At 35.7% G+C, this 19243-nt stretch overlaps 1 protein-coding gene across 4 annotated transcripts in view; it reads left to right on the forward strand.

The window, feature by feature from the left end:
• Nucleotides 1-300: 300 nt before the first annotated feature.
• LOC129745776 (ethanolamine-phosphate cytidylyltransferase) overlaps nt 301-19243 on the forward strand; it is a 42958-nt gene continuing 24015 nt past the window's right edge. Inside the window, exons 1-2 of one of the 4 annotated variants that reach the window (XM_055739113.1) lie at nt 301-602; nt 752-954. In XM_055739113.1, coding sequence (XP_055595088.1) covers nt 893-954 — 62 coding nt within the window. In that variant the 5' untranslated portion in view covers nt 301-602; nt 752-892. Of the gene's footprint in view, nt 955-19243 lie in introns of all 4 variants that reach the window. The other 3 variants (XM_055739116.1, XM_055739115.1, XM_055739114.1) reach the window with 3 other exon arrangements.

The raw sequence follows: 19243 nt of genomic DNA on the forward strand, positions 1-19243 counted from the left end.
TAGCAAAAAGTTAGCGGACTTATTAGTGTTTAGCAGCTCGAGTTCGAATGTTTTCAATGCATCACCCTCGATTCAGTCGAACTTCTAGACCGAACCCCATTGAAAAGCTTGCGCAAAGCTCACGTTCTCTCTCACGTTTTTTTTCGATTTTCCACGTTTTCTTCTACCTACTGTCATTCACTATCCGGCTGGCTGGGCGTAAAACGAAAGTTGGGGGAAAATCGAAGCAAACCGCTTTGTTGACTTGCTTGGCTGTCATATTTTCCTCGTCTATTTTTCTTCCATCATTTGCTCATTCGTCAGCTGCCTCTTCTCAAGCGAGGAGCCGGAGCAAGTCTTTGAAAACGCCTAGCTAGAAACGGAGAGAGCCGAATCACGTCAGCTCAGTCAGTCCTTCATCGTCACTGATTCGTGGAAGACGTGTTAGATTTCTGTACTTCGGAACGGACAGAATTCCTTGAAGCCAAGAATAAAACTCCTCCTTTAAGAAGAAAACGGGTCCCTGATCCTGCGGGAACAGAATTGTTGTGCTAATTGCTTGCTGGTGTGTTTTTCGTTAATCACACTCGCTCTAAGATTGTACAACTTCACGAATTCATCTGGTAGGTTCAGCGTAGTTTTTTAATCGGGATTTGCTATTTATTCCGAGCCCAATACCAGTACGGTTCTTTATCAGCATCTCGACTATATAGGCTGCTTCTATAAAAGTGGTCAGCTGGTGCTAAAACGTTTCCATTTTTTCGCCTTCAAGTGCCGGGAGTGGTTGCAGTCGGAAGATCGGTCAATCCAGTGAGAATCCAGCCAGCCAGAAGAATCTGAAATCTTGTGGATTAAAAGAAGTTCTGTGTGTTAGCTCTACAAAATAAGGATAAAAGGGGTGTAACTACTAGCCATGGAAAATCACACTGTCAACGGAGATTCCAGGAAAGAAATCCGAGTTTGGTGCGATGGATGGTGAGTCTAGAAATATATATTTTTCCCCTTGGTATGAAATTCGGTTCGAGCTCTATTGATTAGATAGATTTCAAGGTCTTCTGGACTGTTCCTTATACCTTTGTGATTTCGTTCTAACGAAGAACACTTACGTTTTCGGTCGGTCATCAGCCAAAAATAGTTTCATTCGTCGAAAAAATATGTGAGCATCCAACGAGTAATCTCTTGGGGGTCACTTGAACTAATTTAATAGCAAGAATTTATGGGCCCTTGACCTTGCCGAGCCGAAATGTTGGAAAGAAATTGCCGGAAACCTTTCTCGTCATCTGCGTCAAAATAACCAAAAGAAAAAAAAGTTCATACAAACCACGCCACAATCAAGTTTTCTGAATCATACTCACAACAAGTAACCGGGGGCACATGCGCGTACTTAATGACGTATAATTACCTCAGGTACTACCAGCTGTATACCTATAGGTATACAGCGCTCGATTGTTGTACCCAAACAATCTTCAGTGCTCTCTCGATCGATGCGCCCGAAAACGAAAGGTGTGTTTGCGTTAATTTTGCTTTTTCCCCACGTTTATCACGTTCCTTGTTTGGGCTCCATTTACATTAAAGAAAACTGAGCTCATTGATGTGTTGCGATAGAAAAGCGCATTCTGAAAGTTGTCGTTAGAATTACGATGCATAACATACAACGAACTCAAAGCTGCTTAAATTTATTCGGATAACGACTTCCCGTCTGCTTGTTAGTTGTGTGATCCACACACATTGAAGCATGTTTGATTAACTATACTCTATACAGCTTTTCCTATGTGATACTTATTCTGGTGACAAAGGCATATTTGACAAGTTATATCAGTGAAATCGGTGGTCAACTCCTGTTGAACAAGGCCCTAATGTAGAAGAAGTTGTACAAATAAGTTGTTTGCTTTATCCCTAAATCTCGGAGTTATTTGTTAATGAATGTCAATCACCTTTGACTCAAAGGCTTTGAGGCTAACTTTTCTGGTTGATAACCTCTCCGCGATTAATGATTTCAATTAGAAAATGTATACGTAAAGTATAAGCGTTATACCCTGATGGTTAAATCCTTGTAACACTGACATGACACTTAGAACAAAAATCCGATCATTTTCTGTCTAATTTGCCACCTATCGTCGGTGTTGCGAACCTTGCGAAATTTGACAAAAAAATCCATGTACCTGTTTACCCCGATTTTAACATCGAATTTGCCTGTCTTTCCTTGACAGTTGGGTGCACTTTCCAACTGGGATAAAGTTTTATCAAAAACGATCGATGCGCACTCTGGAATCGATCTTGAGTACTGCTGAAAAAATTATCAAACAATCGAAATCGACTGACTGGACAAGTCAGTATTGTCAGTGGTTAGGTTTTCTGATAATAATAATAAACTATAAGAATCTGTTTTAAAATTCTGGTGTATTCAGGCAACTCTCTGTTTTCCTTGTACGCTAGCGTGGCTCTTAGCTACATATATGGAGGTTTTTCAAACCCAAAATTATACAACTCTTACTCCCTTAGATAAATCTACTAATGAAGATAACAATCTGTGCCATATTTCACTATGATTTTATAACTCTAAGACGACCCTCATACGCCTTAAAGTTAAAAATTGGATCCTAAATTTTAAACATAAAACATAAAACTTCAAGATCTAGGGCGGGATTATGGAACTCGAAACAATCGAGTTTCATTCGTTTCGACCGACTTTGGCATTAGCGATGTTGAACGAGCTCGATTCTAATGGAACGTTTCGAGATGATCTACTACCCGGTTTACTCGAAATCTAGTATGTTAAAATTTAGAACTCGAACGAGATACGTAATACCGATTCTATTTCAATTCGAATTAAAACTCGAAACGAAATTCAAATTTAGATAAAAATAATAACAAAACCAAAAATAAAAAATTGAAAAGGAAAGCCCGTTTGTCAATCATGTTCAACACACAAACTAAAAAGATAACTGATAAACAAAATTTTGGAAACATATTACAATGAATTTTTCAAATTTTCGATAAGTCAAGAAAGTAAGAAATAAATTAGTTTCAAAAGAATTTCTTAGCTAATTTAAAATTTAAAAAATCTGAATTCTAAAATAAATGTCCAATCTTGTACAAAACTTACCATGAATAGATGTTAGGAAAATGATAATAATTGTTAATTTATATTCATCTAAATATGGAATTCTTTTCCTCATTTTCAACTGGAAGTTTAGTGAGAAATTCCGCTGTAATTTTTTTAATTTGAACAAAAAATATTTAATCACGATTTAAAATGTGAATTACCGATTACTGAATAAGAAATAAATTTTGAACAGAAATTATTCAATGATCGATGTTTTAATTTAATTTGATAAAAAGAAGAATATATTTATAAAGTGCTAGTTATATAAGCCAGACATAAAACCTTTAATAAAGTAAAATCCCCCAGTTATGAATATTTCATTTTTGAAGCTTAAATAATAATTTCATGTTCAACTACACTGACAAAGAAATGTTAGAAAATGAGTAATTACGTAAATGATAAAAACTGATGAAAAATTAAAAATAATGAGTTCAAAACTTTTGTTATTTATATTGAAAGCACAAATCAAATACAAAGTTAGTTAACACTGCGTATTAAAATTTATTTTTAAAGTTGCTACTTAGAACAATTTTTCAAACTTTTTAGATTAATTTAAAAATCATGATCGAGCCAAAAAACATGATTTCATATAAAAAATATTAATAAAAAGTTTTTAAATTTTCAATCGCAGGTTTTTAAGCTTTAAATTACAAGCTCTGAGTATTTTGTCTCTTTTGATTAAAATATTGGGTCCTGAAAGAACAGAAGCTTTAAATTATGTTTTATTATTAAAAATTTGGAGTTAAAGGCTTATGGTTGAAGAACACGAAAATTCAGAATTTAAAAACAAGAAAACAATTGTTAAAAATATGTCTTAAAAATTTAAAAAGTTTGATTAAAAAAAAAATCCGGCAAGTTGATTAGAAAATTGAAAAAAAAACTGTACAATAAAATTCGGTAAATTTATTTGAAAATTAAAAAAACAGAATGGAAATAAAAAAGATTAGTTTTAAAAAACATTTCAGGAGGAGTTTTTTCAATAAACATGTTTCACTATAACCATTTTGGTGCTTATTTTTTTAAATTATTGATTTGGTAAACAGTGTCCAGAAAGCGTAAAAAAACTTGATTCTATTTAAAGCTCATCAATTCATATAAAACTTTTAATTTTAAATAATATGTTTTTGATTTGAGTTTTTGTAAAAAAAAAAGTGCAGAAACTTCTCTAAAGATTTTTAATTATTTTCAAAAGTCATTTCAATAACCAAATCTGATAGAAAAATTGCATACATATTTAGATTCGGGGAACCCAAATTAGTTGAAATTACCGTTTAAATTCATTGCACCCAAGAAAAATGTAAAATTTTGTGACCTTGTGTAAATTTTTAGAACCCTTTTTTTTAAGTATTTAGAAGAACAAAAAACACTAAATAAAATTTAGTATGAAATTGATTTTTTAAGAATATTTCATATCAACATAACATTTGTTATGACATAAAACATTTTTTTAATAAAAAAAAAATGGTTCGTTTCAATCTCAATCTTAGTTACACATCTTAATAAAAACCCATTCTAAAGACGAGATAGGTTTTGTGTATATCAAGTTTTGAGGTTCCAATACAAAAGGTTGATTGAACTAAAAATTAAAATCTACCAAAGTTAGTTTCAATTCATGAACGTCAAATAATGTTGTAGATCGAAATGTTTCAAGCCAAAATTCCGCCGGAGGCGAAAAAAATTTCTGACTGACTGATTACTATTTCATTCCATTATTACTCTTTCATTGGTTTATTTTCGGTGAAAAAAGTGACTTTTGGTGATAAAAGTGACCATTTTTCGGAAAATAGTGACTTTAGTGACCAAATGCTGAAAAAAGTGACTTTTTAGTGACTGACCCAAAAAAAGTGACCAAGTCACTAAAAGGTGACTCGCTACCAGCCCTGCTTTTTATCGCTTGACGCAAGTGCGATTCACTGAGAAGCATATCTCAAATGTGATACATTTGATCAAGAAACTTTATTTTACATAGATAATGGATCGCTGGAAAAAGCTAATTTTCCGGGTGGAGTCGCCACTAGCGCTCAGAGCTGTCAAACCTCATGATCAAAGTAGCAGAGAAATCACAGAAAAATCAACAAAACATGGCACTGTGTTGTACTATGAGAAATCACGTGGCCAAAAATCGGAAAAAAAATTCAAATAATTTTTTTTAGGAAGCAGAAACTTTGTTTAAATAAAGCTCGTATTCCAGAACTCTTCCATTCATAAGATATTGAAAAATAAGGAAAAATTGCAAACATATATATGTTTCATAAAAAAGTAACAAGGCAAATTTATAAAGGCAAAAGTTAATCTCTATGAAAATACAGTGTTGAGATCCTTCAGAATCACTAATCAGAATATGAAGTATGAGAAAATGAAGGAAATCAGAAAAAATTAAATAATTAAAGTTTTCGGACAAGATCATTTAGGTCCGGATGATTTTTATCATGTTTTACGTGGATATTTAACAAGTTCTGAAAAGTTCAATTCGGATCTCAAGATTTGAAGCTTTTTTAGAATTCCACCAGTGTCATTTTTTTTACCTATCCTCTATGTTTCCAGATTTCTAGGTCACCCGTCTTTTACTTTGAAACTTGGTATCCTAACGGGCTACCTATGTTATCTTAACTTTTAAAACGTGTTTTTTTTCACAAATAAGAGCTGGCTAGAAGTGTTTAAAATATAAAAGGGCAGCCACTGAAATGAAAGGGACCTAAGTTCCGCTCAAATACTTGTATAATTTTTCCAAATTTTTAATAAAAAATTTTTTTTGAAATTTTAATATTTAATTTCTAAAATGTGATCGTGAAATATAACCTTTTGATCTTACGATCGTAACCAAAAGAAATGACAGTCAAATTGTTGAAAATATTTCAATACATGTTTGTATTTCGAAATTATCGAAATTTTTCGGTGAGTTTTAATATTAATCAAACAAAAGCTACTCCTCGAGTAGCTCGAAACGTATAGACAACTAGTAAATTCTGTTTGATTATTTTATAAAACTCACTGGACATCGTCGATCATTTCGAAATACAAACAAAAGTGTTGAAAAAACCAAAACTCCAATTAACCCTTCGTTTCATAAAGTATCAGATTTGCAACAATTAATGTATGGAAAAAGAGAAAAATCGTATTTAATTTTAATTTTTTTTTTCTTGATGTACTCATCATTTCCAACTGTTAAAAATGATTTTCAAGGAAAAATAAAAAATCATGAAACGAAGGGTTAATATTAGTTTGTCCGATTGCTTGTATGACAATCTCTCATAGTGCGTTAACAAAGTTGGCATAGTTACCACAGGAATAGTTTTATTTTCATAACAAACAAGAATGAGCGCCAAGGATAGGCATGAAGTAAACATGAAAAGTTAGGCTGGCAGATTTTATGAGGTTTTAATTCGTATTGAAATGAATTTTTTTTTCAACAAAGTAAAAATAATTACCTGATCGAGCGATTCTATATGCGTGCTTGTCTTAATGAAGCACGAACGAAAAACAATGGAATTTTAAGTTATGCTTTCCAGTACTACACTGGCCACTTTTTTTTTCAAAAACGGGTGAAAAACCGTGCATTCAATTTGAAATTTTCAAACACAAAAACCGGGTATCATCCGGACAAAATAGAAAAAAAATTATCCATTATCCGAACACAACCAGGAAAAGCTAGGAGAAACTTGTACCTTTATTTTTTCGTCGAAGTTCTCAATGCCTGTGCTAAATGCCTCACCAAAAATCTTATTAATTTTGATGAAAATAATTATGAAATATCCGTTTTCGGATCAGAAATTAAAACAAATATTTACTCAATTTGATTTTTTTTTGTAAATTAAAAAAATTATGTCAATACTCCCGGACAAAAACCGGACCATTGTTATAAAATCCGGGAATCCGGGCGGATACGGACTTGCCACAATATTTTCCTTGAATATTTGGGCACGCCAGGATAAAACGGGGAAATCTGGAATGCTATACGTTCTAAAAACAGTCGATGTTAGAAATTTTTTTAATCGATCAAGAAATATATTAAATTGATCGCGCTGCTTTTGATGAGTGGTGTCATACGAGGCCCAAAACCTTTCTTTAACCTGCACCTGATTGACTTGTTTTCCAAAAATACACCTCATCAACACACGCAATACATTTCTTCCATAAAAGTGCATACGAAGCCATGAAGTCCGGGTATGGTGTACGCGCTACGTTAGAGATTTGTCGAACTAATGATTCTAAATAATGCATGTAAGCACATACTTTAGCAGAACCTGCGGTGAATCCGTGCACCCATGGTGGATTTCCAACATTCCAACGCAGTTAATCTATATAAATTTGAGAGTCACCTTAGAGCTCGGATGAGCTAAATTTTGCAGTATTGTTTTAACATTGATTGGATCAAGATTGAGGGGTGGAAACCAAGTTTCAAGAAGTTTGAAAAATAAGGGAACCCTAATCTATACAAATCTGACCGTACCATAATATTTCTAAAACGCTTTTCAACTGATCAGTCGATTGATTTTTTGCCAAACAAGTTTAAGTTCTGTTCAAGGAAATCACTCTACTGATGATTCCAAACCACGAAACACGTCATACGATTTCAACTACTTGTTACAAATATGCTCTCAATTTATTTCTACGGTATCTGGTCGTATTTTCCAAGTCTTCATATTTGGTTTATCTGGTTTCAAACTGGCAGCCAACTTCTCGATGAATTAAACTTTTTCATCGACGAGACAATTATTTCCATTTACGATTTCAAAAAAAATCCATCTCAACAATACACGTGTTGCAGCACCAAGTGTACAATTACCTTACTTCGAACTGAACCGCATACCGCGACGAAACTCCCCAGCTGGCAACCAGCAGGCATGCGCCGAAAATAACGGCATAGGAAAAATTTATTTAAGGGAAATTGAAGTTCGAGAAAGAAAATCTGATTTTCTTATTTATTTGTGGAAAATTAAAAATTTTCAAAACGATTTCTTAAATCTCGAAATTGATCCTAATAAAATGTTAAGAGAAATACTCAAACGACCAACCAAGAACCCCAACTTCCCCTACGTGTGTCGTATAGCTAGTAGCTCGCCCAACCGGCATCTCTCATTTGGTTGTCGTTGCAGCGTCCGGCTTTTTTCGTCTCTGCAGCTCTCTGCTGATGCCCTCTAACGTTTCGAATGCTGCCCGGATCTCCTCCAATCCAACCAAAAGGCAAGCGCGTTGCCGATCGTATGATTCAGATTTACACCTATCACAAAGCACAGCAATACAAAGTTTTTTTTCCCACTCGACGCCGCCGTCGTTGGAACGGACAACAACGTGGTGGACGCAAATACACAATGTATTGATGCAAAACGGGTGGTATCATCGATTTTGTTCTCCAGTGTTTTGATAATGATGTGAAAATCTATAATTTATGTTGATTAAATATGCTCGTGTCTTTAATTCTACGAAAAAAAAAAACGAACAAGACTTTTTAAGTTCAAAGCATCATCAATAATATCAGCGTTTGCCATTCCGAATTTGTTCGGATAGTTCATGATTTCTTTGAAGAATAGGAAAATTACAAAATAACAGTAAGGTAAATTCAAAAAAACTTAATCTAACCTATTTTATATAGAGATCAACCAATTCGAATGATTTATGCCGGCGTTTGTTTACATTTATTGAATTCAAAAATACTTTGCATCGTATAACTGAATGACTTCGATCATGAATGAATATAGGTAATAAGCGCCTATTTTGCCTCTTCTGTTTATTAGCGGCTTCCCGTTTACGTCAGCAGTTCGTACATGACACTTTGCTGATTCTTATCCGCCTGTTGTGGAACGTTCATTTCTATATTGGCTAATTTTGTGTAGGTAATAACGGCATATAAAAATTTGTCGATTAGATTCTGGAAAACTTGACACGTGGTTTGGAATTATTGTTTCACTGTATGCAACTGGGTCTCTACGAGAGAAGAAAAAGTTAATATTGGATCCAGAAAATCTACCGTTATAGAAAAAGTTATTCGATGCAAAAGTTGCACTAGTTTTACATAGATGCTTATGTACATCCTAAAACCAATTTCATTTTTTACTACTAATATCGTTTCAAAAATTATTATTTTTACTTAGGTAGATTTTCTTGGCTTCTCATTTATTCCTTCTTGTCTCGTCAAGACCTTTCCAACCGTATATTGCTTATACGAGTACATTAGAGTTCCCGAAATGACCCGACTCTAAAAAAAAATTTGCGCTGCAGGCTTAAATTAATCCTAAAGGGCGATAAGGTCAAAATTTGGCCAAGGGAAAACGCGTGTAAATCGGTTAAATCGTTTATTTAAAAAATAAAATTAAATTTCTTTTTCAAGTTTAATTAGTATAAAATTCAGGAAAAATATTCAGTTAGGCTTCCGCTTTTCCAAATCCGAATTTCCGGGCCTTCCGCTTAACCCCTGCCATCAGATTTTGTACAGCCACCTTGTCCACCTTCTTCGCCGCAAAAAGCCAGTTTGCCTTGAACTGCTGCTCGTCCTTAGCGGTTTTTTTTTGTCTTCTTTAGGTTCCGCTTGACAATAGCCCAGTATTTCTCAATTGGGCGGAGCTCTGGCGTGTTGGGGAGGTTCTTGTCCTTGGGAACCACCTGCACGTTGTTGGCGGCGTACCACTCCATGGCCTTTTTACCGTAACGGCAAGATGCCAAATCCGGCCAAAACAGTACGGAACAACTGTGTTTCTTCAGGAAAGGCAGCAGACGTTTATTCAAACACTCTTTCATGTAAATTTCTTTGTTGACAGTCCCGGAGGCTATGAAAATGCTGCTTTTCAAGGCACAGGTTCGCGAACTTTGACAGTTTTATGTGCTTGATAATATCTGCTACCTTTTCCCTTCCTTTTGCCGTATAAAACTCCTGTCCCGGAAGCTGCTTGTAGTCGGCTTTGACGTAGGTTTCGTCGTCCATTACCAGTCAAACTTCGTCAGCATCGTCGTGTACAGCCTCTGGGATCGCGCTTGTAGGGTCCACTTAAAACATTTCCCGATGTGGAAACGTTTATACTTTAATCAAATACTCAATTGGCGACGATGATGGGATATACAAATTTTGAAGATTTTACTGATACGAATCTTACTCCCAATGAAATCAGATTTACTCGATTTTCCCCTATAGCTGGTAGCTGCACTTGTAGTTGCAGTACACATTATTTTTCATTCCTCGCGACCTGTTGTGGACTACAAGTTGGTAATTGTGAAAACAATGCGAAGATCTCGAGCAGTGCTCAAAACTGGTGACATGCTAGTGTGAATGTGAAATTATTTTTCAATCACAGTATACATTTTACTTTGAACCGAAAATCTACCAAATATGCACAATGCAATCTCTGACTAACAGTCGAACAAAAGTCACTTCATTTTAAAATTCGTGGCTGTGATCTTCTTACAAATCTCAGTCATGAAAATGCCGATGTCAGTGAAGTTAGATATTTGGAAGGAGTTCGATGTTTTTGGAAGCATTTGCTGCAATAAATTCGCTTCGCTGTTCGCTTTAATAAGGAACGAAAGTTATTCGGTTGCAAAATAAAAACAGTCAGAAAAAAACTGACTTTCAATACCGGAATAAATGTTTAAGCAAGTGTTAATATTGTGCTGTTCTGTTAGAATTATTTTGAAATTGTCTAAGGGTTTAAAAAGGATAAGGACATTCCAGGTGATTCCAGCACCTAGTTATAAAATATAAAAATAAAAATTAAAGAATTTTCTGGTGTTTTAGTGTTTTTTTCCTAATTCTTGTTAGCTCCATTTAAAAATTTCCGTTTAAAATTAAACATTTGAATTCCATTCACATTTCCGAAACTGTCACGACTTTGTAGAATGAATGACTGCAGAGCGAATGATTGAATAAAACAAATATATTCACGATCATCATGTAGTTAGTCTAGGCCAACCTGATATTTTTTTGCTGTCTGTAGGTATATATAGATGAGGATGAAAGTTTTGTTGTGTCATTCAGTTTATTTTGTGGTAAATGAATTCGACTTTTTTGAGCACTGATCTCGAGGGAGTTTTCATAATTGAATGATTGATTGCCAGTTCCATGGAATGATGATTGTATCCTGAGTAAGTATATTTATTGAAGTAGAGTACTTGTGTGAGCACAAGTTGTTTGCGTGAGCGCAAATCATGTCCTGTTGCGAAGTTTCTTGTGTGAGCACAAGTTGATTGCGTGAGCGCAGACTAGATACCGTTAGATGCGTGAGCGCATACGGAGTAGGGGAACATGCGCTTTTATGCGCCACCTAAGCGAATCGCTAATTTTCTTTGTATTCCACGTACAAATCGTGTTAAAAATGGTTGTAATCGTTGAAGAAAAGTGTTTTCTACAAATGCCTGTGATTTTTTATTACTCTAATTGCTACAGTTGCTTCAAAAACTTGATTTTTGAAAACCATATTCAAAGCCACAGAACAAAACTGTGTTGCAAATACGCGCCGCTGTGTATTCAATACGCGCCTAGCAGCCGAACACACCCGAAAGCAGCCGAAGAACGAAAACACACCAATACTTACAGACACTTTGACTGAAAAGAATATCAAAATGGACTAATCAAAATTTCAAAAAAATTAAATGTAGATTTTTTGGGCTGAATTAACGCTCAAAATATGGTTTAGACTTTTTGTTCATTTTCGATGAAAATTGGCCTTTTTGAAAAATTAATGCTATTTTCAGCCTACTACGATTGGCGCGTTATAACGAGCGCATGGGCCGTGATAGAACATACCCATAAAAAGCATACCTTAGCGAGTTCAGAAAGATTATTTAGCATAAAATCATAGTTTAGATTCTTCTCTATCGATGGGTCAGGAAATATTGTCTTATTCGTTTTTCTCCGCTTGGTGACACCTTATTGAAAGTGTTCTAAAATTTAGATCGAATCGAAGAAAAACCTAAATTGTGAAATTATCACGACACAGGAGCATTTTAAGGAAAAATTCATACTTGCCATGACCAATCACAGCATTTAAAACAAATTGGTAATATTTTGCAGGCTTGAAACGTTTCAGATTCTTCAAAACAAGGGTGGCGCGTATTAGCCACATGGGGCGTTATATGAACTTTTCCCCTACTATTATTGAGCGCATATGTGTGATGTTTGCGTGAGCGCATACAAGATACTGTTTGACACGTGATCGCATATGTTAAAGTTTTGTCAGCGGAGTCCTTTTGCTTAGGACAGTGGTTTTCAAAGTGGTCCCTACCGCCCCCTTGGGGGCGTTGAGAGCTTCCAGGGGGGCGGTGAGCTCAATGTAGAAATTTGGGGGGCGTTGGAAGAGCTGAGGGGGGCGATGAGGTCGTAATTCATATTTTCACAAAACACGAAACAACGTAGATGAATAATAAAAACGGATAAATTCAATGCAAAAATTTGAAATACGTTACAAAATTAGATATCAGGTTGAAGACTAAAATATGTATGATTTCACAGAGCTGCAGGAAAATTTTTGTTCCAGAATCTCAATATTTATTTTTAAATAACTAAAAGATTGTTTTATATTGTCACTGATTTTGTATACATGTTGATCGATTTTGTAACACTATTTTGGATTATACTAAAAAAAGAAGAATTTTAGATGGCAATGTTTGATAATCTTTAAAATGTATTGCCTTAAAAATTTTGCTAAAAAGAAAATACCTTCGAAAAAATCTGTATAAAAAAGGTGACATCTGTGATTTATTGATAGATTTTTTTGAAAAAAAAATTAAGAATTATTTTAGATTAGAGAACTTTCATTTTGAGTTTTTATGTGTTCATCTCTATTTCAATCGATTCAAAAAAATCAATTGTGCCATTTGCCATGGATAAACTTTCAATGTTTTCGGTTATCTCTAACATTGCCTGGATTAAGTTATTAGAATCTAATTTAAACTTTGAGACCCGTGAATGCTGCATAACTTTGAACAGGACTCAAATTCAGATATCAAGAAGTAATACTATTCTGACGTTATTCTACCGACTTGACAGTATATAATTTGTATTCAATAATGCAGTTTAGTAAATGAATGGTGAATAGAAAATTTTGTTTACTGAAATTTAAGATAAATAATTTGATATTAATCTGATGAATCAGTTTTAGTAAGTGTCCGAGAACCTTACATAGAATTTAGTGTTTACTGGAGGTTTGAAGCTCCTTGGGGCCAAAAGGGTATAAGGTAAGGTTACCAGATTGCCCGGTTCTATCCGGTTTTGCCCGGATATTCAATGAAAATTCGACCAAAAGACCGGTTCGGCCCGGTCGCCCGGATTTCATTGAAAAAGGCCCCGATTTTGCGGAATTATTCACTTTATTTGCCAAAACAAACAAAATAAAATCAAATTGTGTTGTTTAAATTTTCATTAATGCGTCCAGAAAGAAATTTTTCGAGCCAATTTTATGGAAATAATCGTGAAAAGTTTTTTGAATGCCTAAAACTCGATAAAATCTGCTGATAAATTACGACGGTTTTTTTTTTAAGTTTTTTTCTTGATTTTTTGTTAAGAAATTTCAGGGTTTTGATAGAATTTACCTGGATATTACCTTGGTTTTTGGTCGACAATTATGAAATCAAATGCCCGGAATTTGCCAGGTTTTTAAATAAAATATCCCGGATTGGTCCAGCTCGGGTACGTGCTGGTAAAATGCAGGCAACCTTAGTGTAAGTGCATAAAAGCAAATTTTGAAAAAAAAACACGCTTTTAATTTGTAATGTTTGGTAATTTTCCATATATTTTTCAAAAAATTGCCTTATTCTTTCGAACAAAACCGTATGTAAATAAAATTCTAAAAATCTGAAACATCATGAAATTATATTTCAAATTCTAAGAATCGTTTGACATTATTGAATCAAATCGACCATTTTTAGACTTATATAAATTTTAACAAGTTTCTAATAAAGCCTTACAACAACATCAAACTAAAAGCTAATGGTTTTTCAACGATCCAGATTATTATTTTTTAAATAGATTCTCTGAAAATTTGCCTAAGGGGGCGTTGTGCTTGAAAGTTTTGTAAAAGGGGGCGGTGAGTGAAAAAAGTTTGAAAACCACTGGCTTAGGATGTCAGCGTGAATGGAGACGAGTTCTTCATATTATTTTTGCGTGAGCGCAAAGAGCTATAGGTATGTGCGAGCACATTTTGAAATATATCTGGTGATTATGTGTGTGAGCACATGAAAATGACATTTATCTAAGATATGTTGCGCGAAATTTGAGGAGAATTCATTTGCTCAAATCTGAGATTGAGATCTTTTCAAAAGAAAAAAGGAAAGAAATGTGTGAATGCTAGCTGCAATCTAGTGCAAGTTCGCAGAAGTTGAGAGAAACATGAACAATACTCCTGTGGAATATATAATGTAAATGCCAACGTATAAAGTGACTCATTTGGCGAATATTCTCGATGAAGATGGCATTGTACTGTTGAATATACAGAGAATTCCACTACAGAGATCCATGATGATCATTAGTTACATTTTATTACAAAATACAGCCCATTTATTTCTATGTTTACGTTGAACATTGGTCTTAAAAAAAGTAATGGGGGGATTGTAGGATCGCACCTCGATGATAAGTGTTGTGATTGCCTATATCCATAACAACTATAAGTTTATGTAAAAATCAAAGACGGCATGGGAAAAGAGGAGGGAAGTGATTTGACAGTTGAGGAGTGAAAACGTGGAAATTAGAAGCTGAGTATTTGATAAAAGTATAAACAATTCCTGGCTGAGTATTTGATTAAAGTTTGAGCGTTTCCACATCGGGAAATGTTTTAAGTGGACCCTACAGCGCTTTGGCCGTCGTATTTTGTTTATCATCGCGATTTGGAGTCTCTAGCTTCTTGTAAGTTGATAAACCGGCTCATTTTTTGGCTCGATGCACGGTTGTAGACGATACGCCCAGCTTATTTGCGGCATCTCGGAGAGAGAGGTTAGGGTTTCGCTTGAAACTACCGGCAACTCTCTTTGTCGTCTCAGCGGCTTCCGATTTTCGGTTTCCCCCCGATCCAGACTTCGTGGCTGTCGACAAACGTTCCCCAAACACTTTAATTAAATTGATTTGGCAACTTTTAGCGATTTTGCCAACTTTGCGTGCGAGTGGCTCGGATTTTCGCGATGTGTGAGCAAAATTTTGATACGCTGCTCTTCTTACTTGGACGGTATTTTGACAACTGAAGAGTGAATTCCAAAATCAAAATAGGAGCAACATTCTACACACACACACCTTCAAAGTGAGAGGTGTTCAGGTTTTTTAAATGCAAAATTGAAAGAAATACATCAAGTTGATATTGACTAAATTTTGACCGTATCACCTTTTATCTCCCGTAAAAGCCGTTCCAATTTTTTTAATACTTCCTTATTAGAACATAATTCTTGTTCGCTGGAAATTACTGGAATATTTTCTTTATTCAAAAAATAAAAGAAAGTGATGTATTATTTATTTAAGGGTATGCATTCCAGATTCTCCGGATTTGTTCGTACATCCCTGGTTTTCAAAGTAAAATGGACATGAACTGCAAACTGAGGTCTAAATTAGGCTCAATTTTTCTGTAGATACTTGTTGAACGCTGCTGACGTGTTTCGATAAAAAAAAATTAAAATTTAAGAGTGATTTCAGTCACTTTATTATAGATTTTTTTCGAATTATCACTGAATTCTGCTAAGTTTTGTCCAGATTTTCTGTTGAAAAATTCGAGATCAAATTCCAAATATTGCCAAGTTGTAAAAATTTGTACTAATATGTTCAGCAAAAAAAAGGCGGGTAAAATTCTGTAATTCTTCTGTAATTCTGAAATAATAGTGAAACAATTTGAGATATTATTTCAAGGCGGCCCCCTTGCCTGTTTTATTAAACAATAGCTGACACGGTGTGCTTTGCTGCACCTTTCAAAAACAAATGGTATTTTCAGTAATTATTCATATTTTTATTGATTTGTTGGCATTATTTTAAATCAAATTATAAGATAATTCAAAAGCAACCGCTATAAAATAAGAGCTGCAGCTGGAGTTTTGCATTGTGATACCAAGATGGCTAAAACTTTTTTTTTTTGATAATTTTCATCTGTTTCTTTAAGCTTCGCCCTGAGCTGGGAGGGTCTCAAATTAATCATACGCAAATAATGTAATAATCTAACTTATAAAATATGGTTATATAAGCCCCCGCTGTCCTTCCCGTCACCCCCTGCTAAATGGAGATCTTTTATAATCACTAGCTGACCCGGTGTGCTTTGCTACACCTTTCAAAATCAAATGATATTTTCAAAAATTATTCAGATTTGTATTGTGTTCTTGGCATTATTTTAAATCAAATTATAACATAACTCATAAGCTATCGCTAAAAAAAAAGGGCTGCAGCTGGAGTTTTGAATTGTAACACAAAGATAAATTTAATCTGTCTGGAGGGTCTCAAATTAATCGAACGCATACAATCTAACTTATAAAGTACGGTTGTTTTTGCTTGATATGTTCTGGTTTTAAGCTAAAAAACTGGTAAGAGAGCCGCCTCCTCTGTCCTTCCCTTTACCCCCTGCTGAATGGAGGTCGTGATCTTCAATAATCATCACCATTTCATTCCCAAAAATCCTCCTATATCAAATATTGTTCCATCGGTTGATAAGTTTTTAAGCTTTACAACAAAATGTATATGGAGCCTCCTCCTTTCTTCCCCTCTCTATACTGTAAAGCGTAAGAGTCTATAACAATCGTAGAAACATATCTCGTAGCCAAGTACCTTTCCATGCCATATTTGTTTCCATTTGTTGGCTTCGTTAGCATAAATTGAGAACTTATGCTAAAAAAATTGTATTGGACTCACCTCCCTCCTCCTATGTACTTACGATGGTGTGTCAGATAATCAAAGAATCATACCAAAATGATTTTCCACGTTTAAAATTTGTCCATTTCTCGGATTTTGTAAAAAATAAAGTTGAATGTAAGCCTCTTCTTCCCTTCCTATATTCCCAATTCTATCATCCTACTGCAAGAATAGAATTGTTTCACATAGAAAAATAATTTTTCGTACTCGAATACTTTTTGATGCCAAATTTGGTTGCATTTGCTCGATTAATTCTCGAGTTATGCAAAAAAAATGTTTGGAAGCCCCCCTTTCCCCCTTTATATCTTTCCGCTTAAAAAGATGGGGCCTCAATTTATAAAAGAAACATTTCTCGTATCCAAATACCTTCACATGCCAAATAGGGTTCAATTTGATCGATCAACTCTCCAGTTATACTAAAAATTGTAAGGGAGACCTCTACTCCCCCTTTTCATCCACCTCTTTGAAGGAGTGAGGGATGCCAAATATTCATAGAAGTATTTCTCGTACCCAAATATCGTTCCATGCCAAATTTGGTTTCATTTACTGTTGTAGTTCTTGAGATATGCAGTAATAACTGTATGAAACTTCCCTCCATCTTTCTTTTCTCCCCGCTGGAAAAAAGGAAGGGGTCTCAAACAATCATAAGAATATGTCACGTTCCCAAATACCCGTCCATGCCAAATTTGGTTCCATTTGCTTAATTAGTTATTGAGTTATGTAAAAATTATTGAAGAGTCCCCCTCTCCCCATTATATCACCCTACTGGATAGACGGAGGGGTCCCAGATAATCATAGAAATATTTTTCGTATCCAAATACCCTCCCATGCCAAATTTGGATCCATTTGCTTTATTAGTTTTGAGTTATAAATAAAAATATGAAAGAGGCGCCCTCCCCCTTTCTACTGGAAAGAGGGAGGGGTCTCAAATAATCATTGAAATATTTTTCGTATCAAAATACCTTACCATGCCAAATTTGGTTCCAATATCTTGATTAGTTTTCGAGTTATATGAAAAATTGTAAGGTAGCCCCCCCCCCCCCTTTCTATCACCCCACTGAGAGGAGGGAGGGGTACCTAATATTCATAGAAATATTCCCTGTCCCCAAATACCACCCCATGTCAAATAAGATACCATTTGCTTGATTGGTTCTCGAGTTACGCAAAAAATAGTCTATTGTTTGGGAAGTCCCTCCCCCCCTTCCTGTTAGGGGGAGGGGTCTCAAACTATAATAGGAACAGACAGACAGACAGACAGACAGACAGACAGACAGACAGACAGACAGACAGACAGACAGACAGACAGACAGACAGACAGACAGACAGACAGACAGACAGACAGACAGACAGACAGACAGACAGACAGACAGACAGACAGACAGACAGACAGACAGACAGACAGACAGACAGACAGACAGACAGACAGACAGACAGACAGACAGACAGACAGACAGACAGACAGACAGACAGACAGACAGACAGACAGACAGACAGACAGACAGACAGACAGACAGACAGACAGACAGACAGACAGACAGACAGACAGACAGACAGACAGACAGACAGACAGACAGACAGACAGACAGACAGACAGACAGACAGACAGACAGACAGACAGACAGACAGACAGACAGACAGACAGACAGACAGACAGACAGACAGACAGACAGACAGACAGACAGACAGACAGACAGACAGACAGACAGACAGACAGACAGACAGACAGACAGACAGACAGACAGACAGACAGACAGACAGACAGACAGACAGACAGACAGACAGACAGACAGACAGACAGACAGACAGACAGACAGACAGACAGACAGACAGACAGACAGACAGACAGACAGACAGACAGACAGACAGACAGACAGACAGACAGACAGACAGACAGACAGACAGACAGACAGACAGACAGACAGACAGACAGACAGACAGACAGACAGACAGACAGACAGACAGACAGACAGACAGACAGACAGACAGACAGACAGACAGACAGACAGACAGACAGACAGACAGACAGACAGACAGACAGACAGACAGACAGACAGACAGACAGACAGACAGACAGACAGACAGACAGACAGACAGACAGACAGACAGACAGACAGACAGACAGACAGACAGACAGACAGACAGACAGACAGACAGACAGACAGACAGACAGACAGACAGACAGACAGACAGACAGACAGACAGACAGACAGACAGACAGACAGACAGACAGACAGACAGACAGACAGACAGACAGACAGACAGACAGACAGACAGACAGACAGACAGACAGACAGACAGACAGACAGACAGACAGACAGACAGACAGACAGACAGACAGACAGACAGACAGACAGACAGAC

The sequence above is a fragment of the Uranotaenia lowii genome, chromosome 2 (genome assembly GCF_029784155.1).
Source record: "Uranotaenia lowii strain MFRU-FL chromosome 2, ASM2978415v1, whole genome shotgun sequence".
Taxonomy (NCBI): Eukaryota; Metazoa; Arthropoda; class Insecta; order Diptera; family Culicidae; genus Uranotaenia; species Uranotaenia lowii.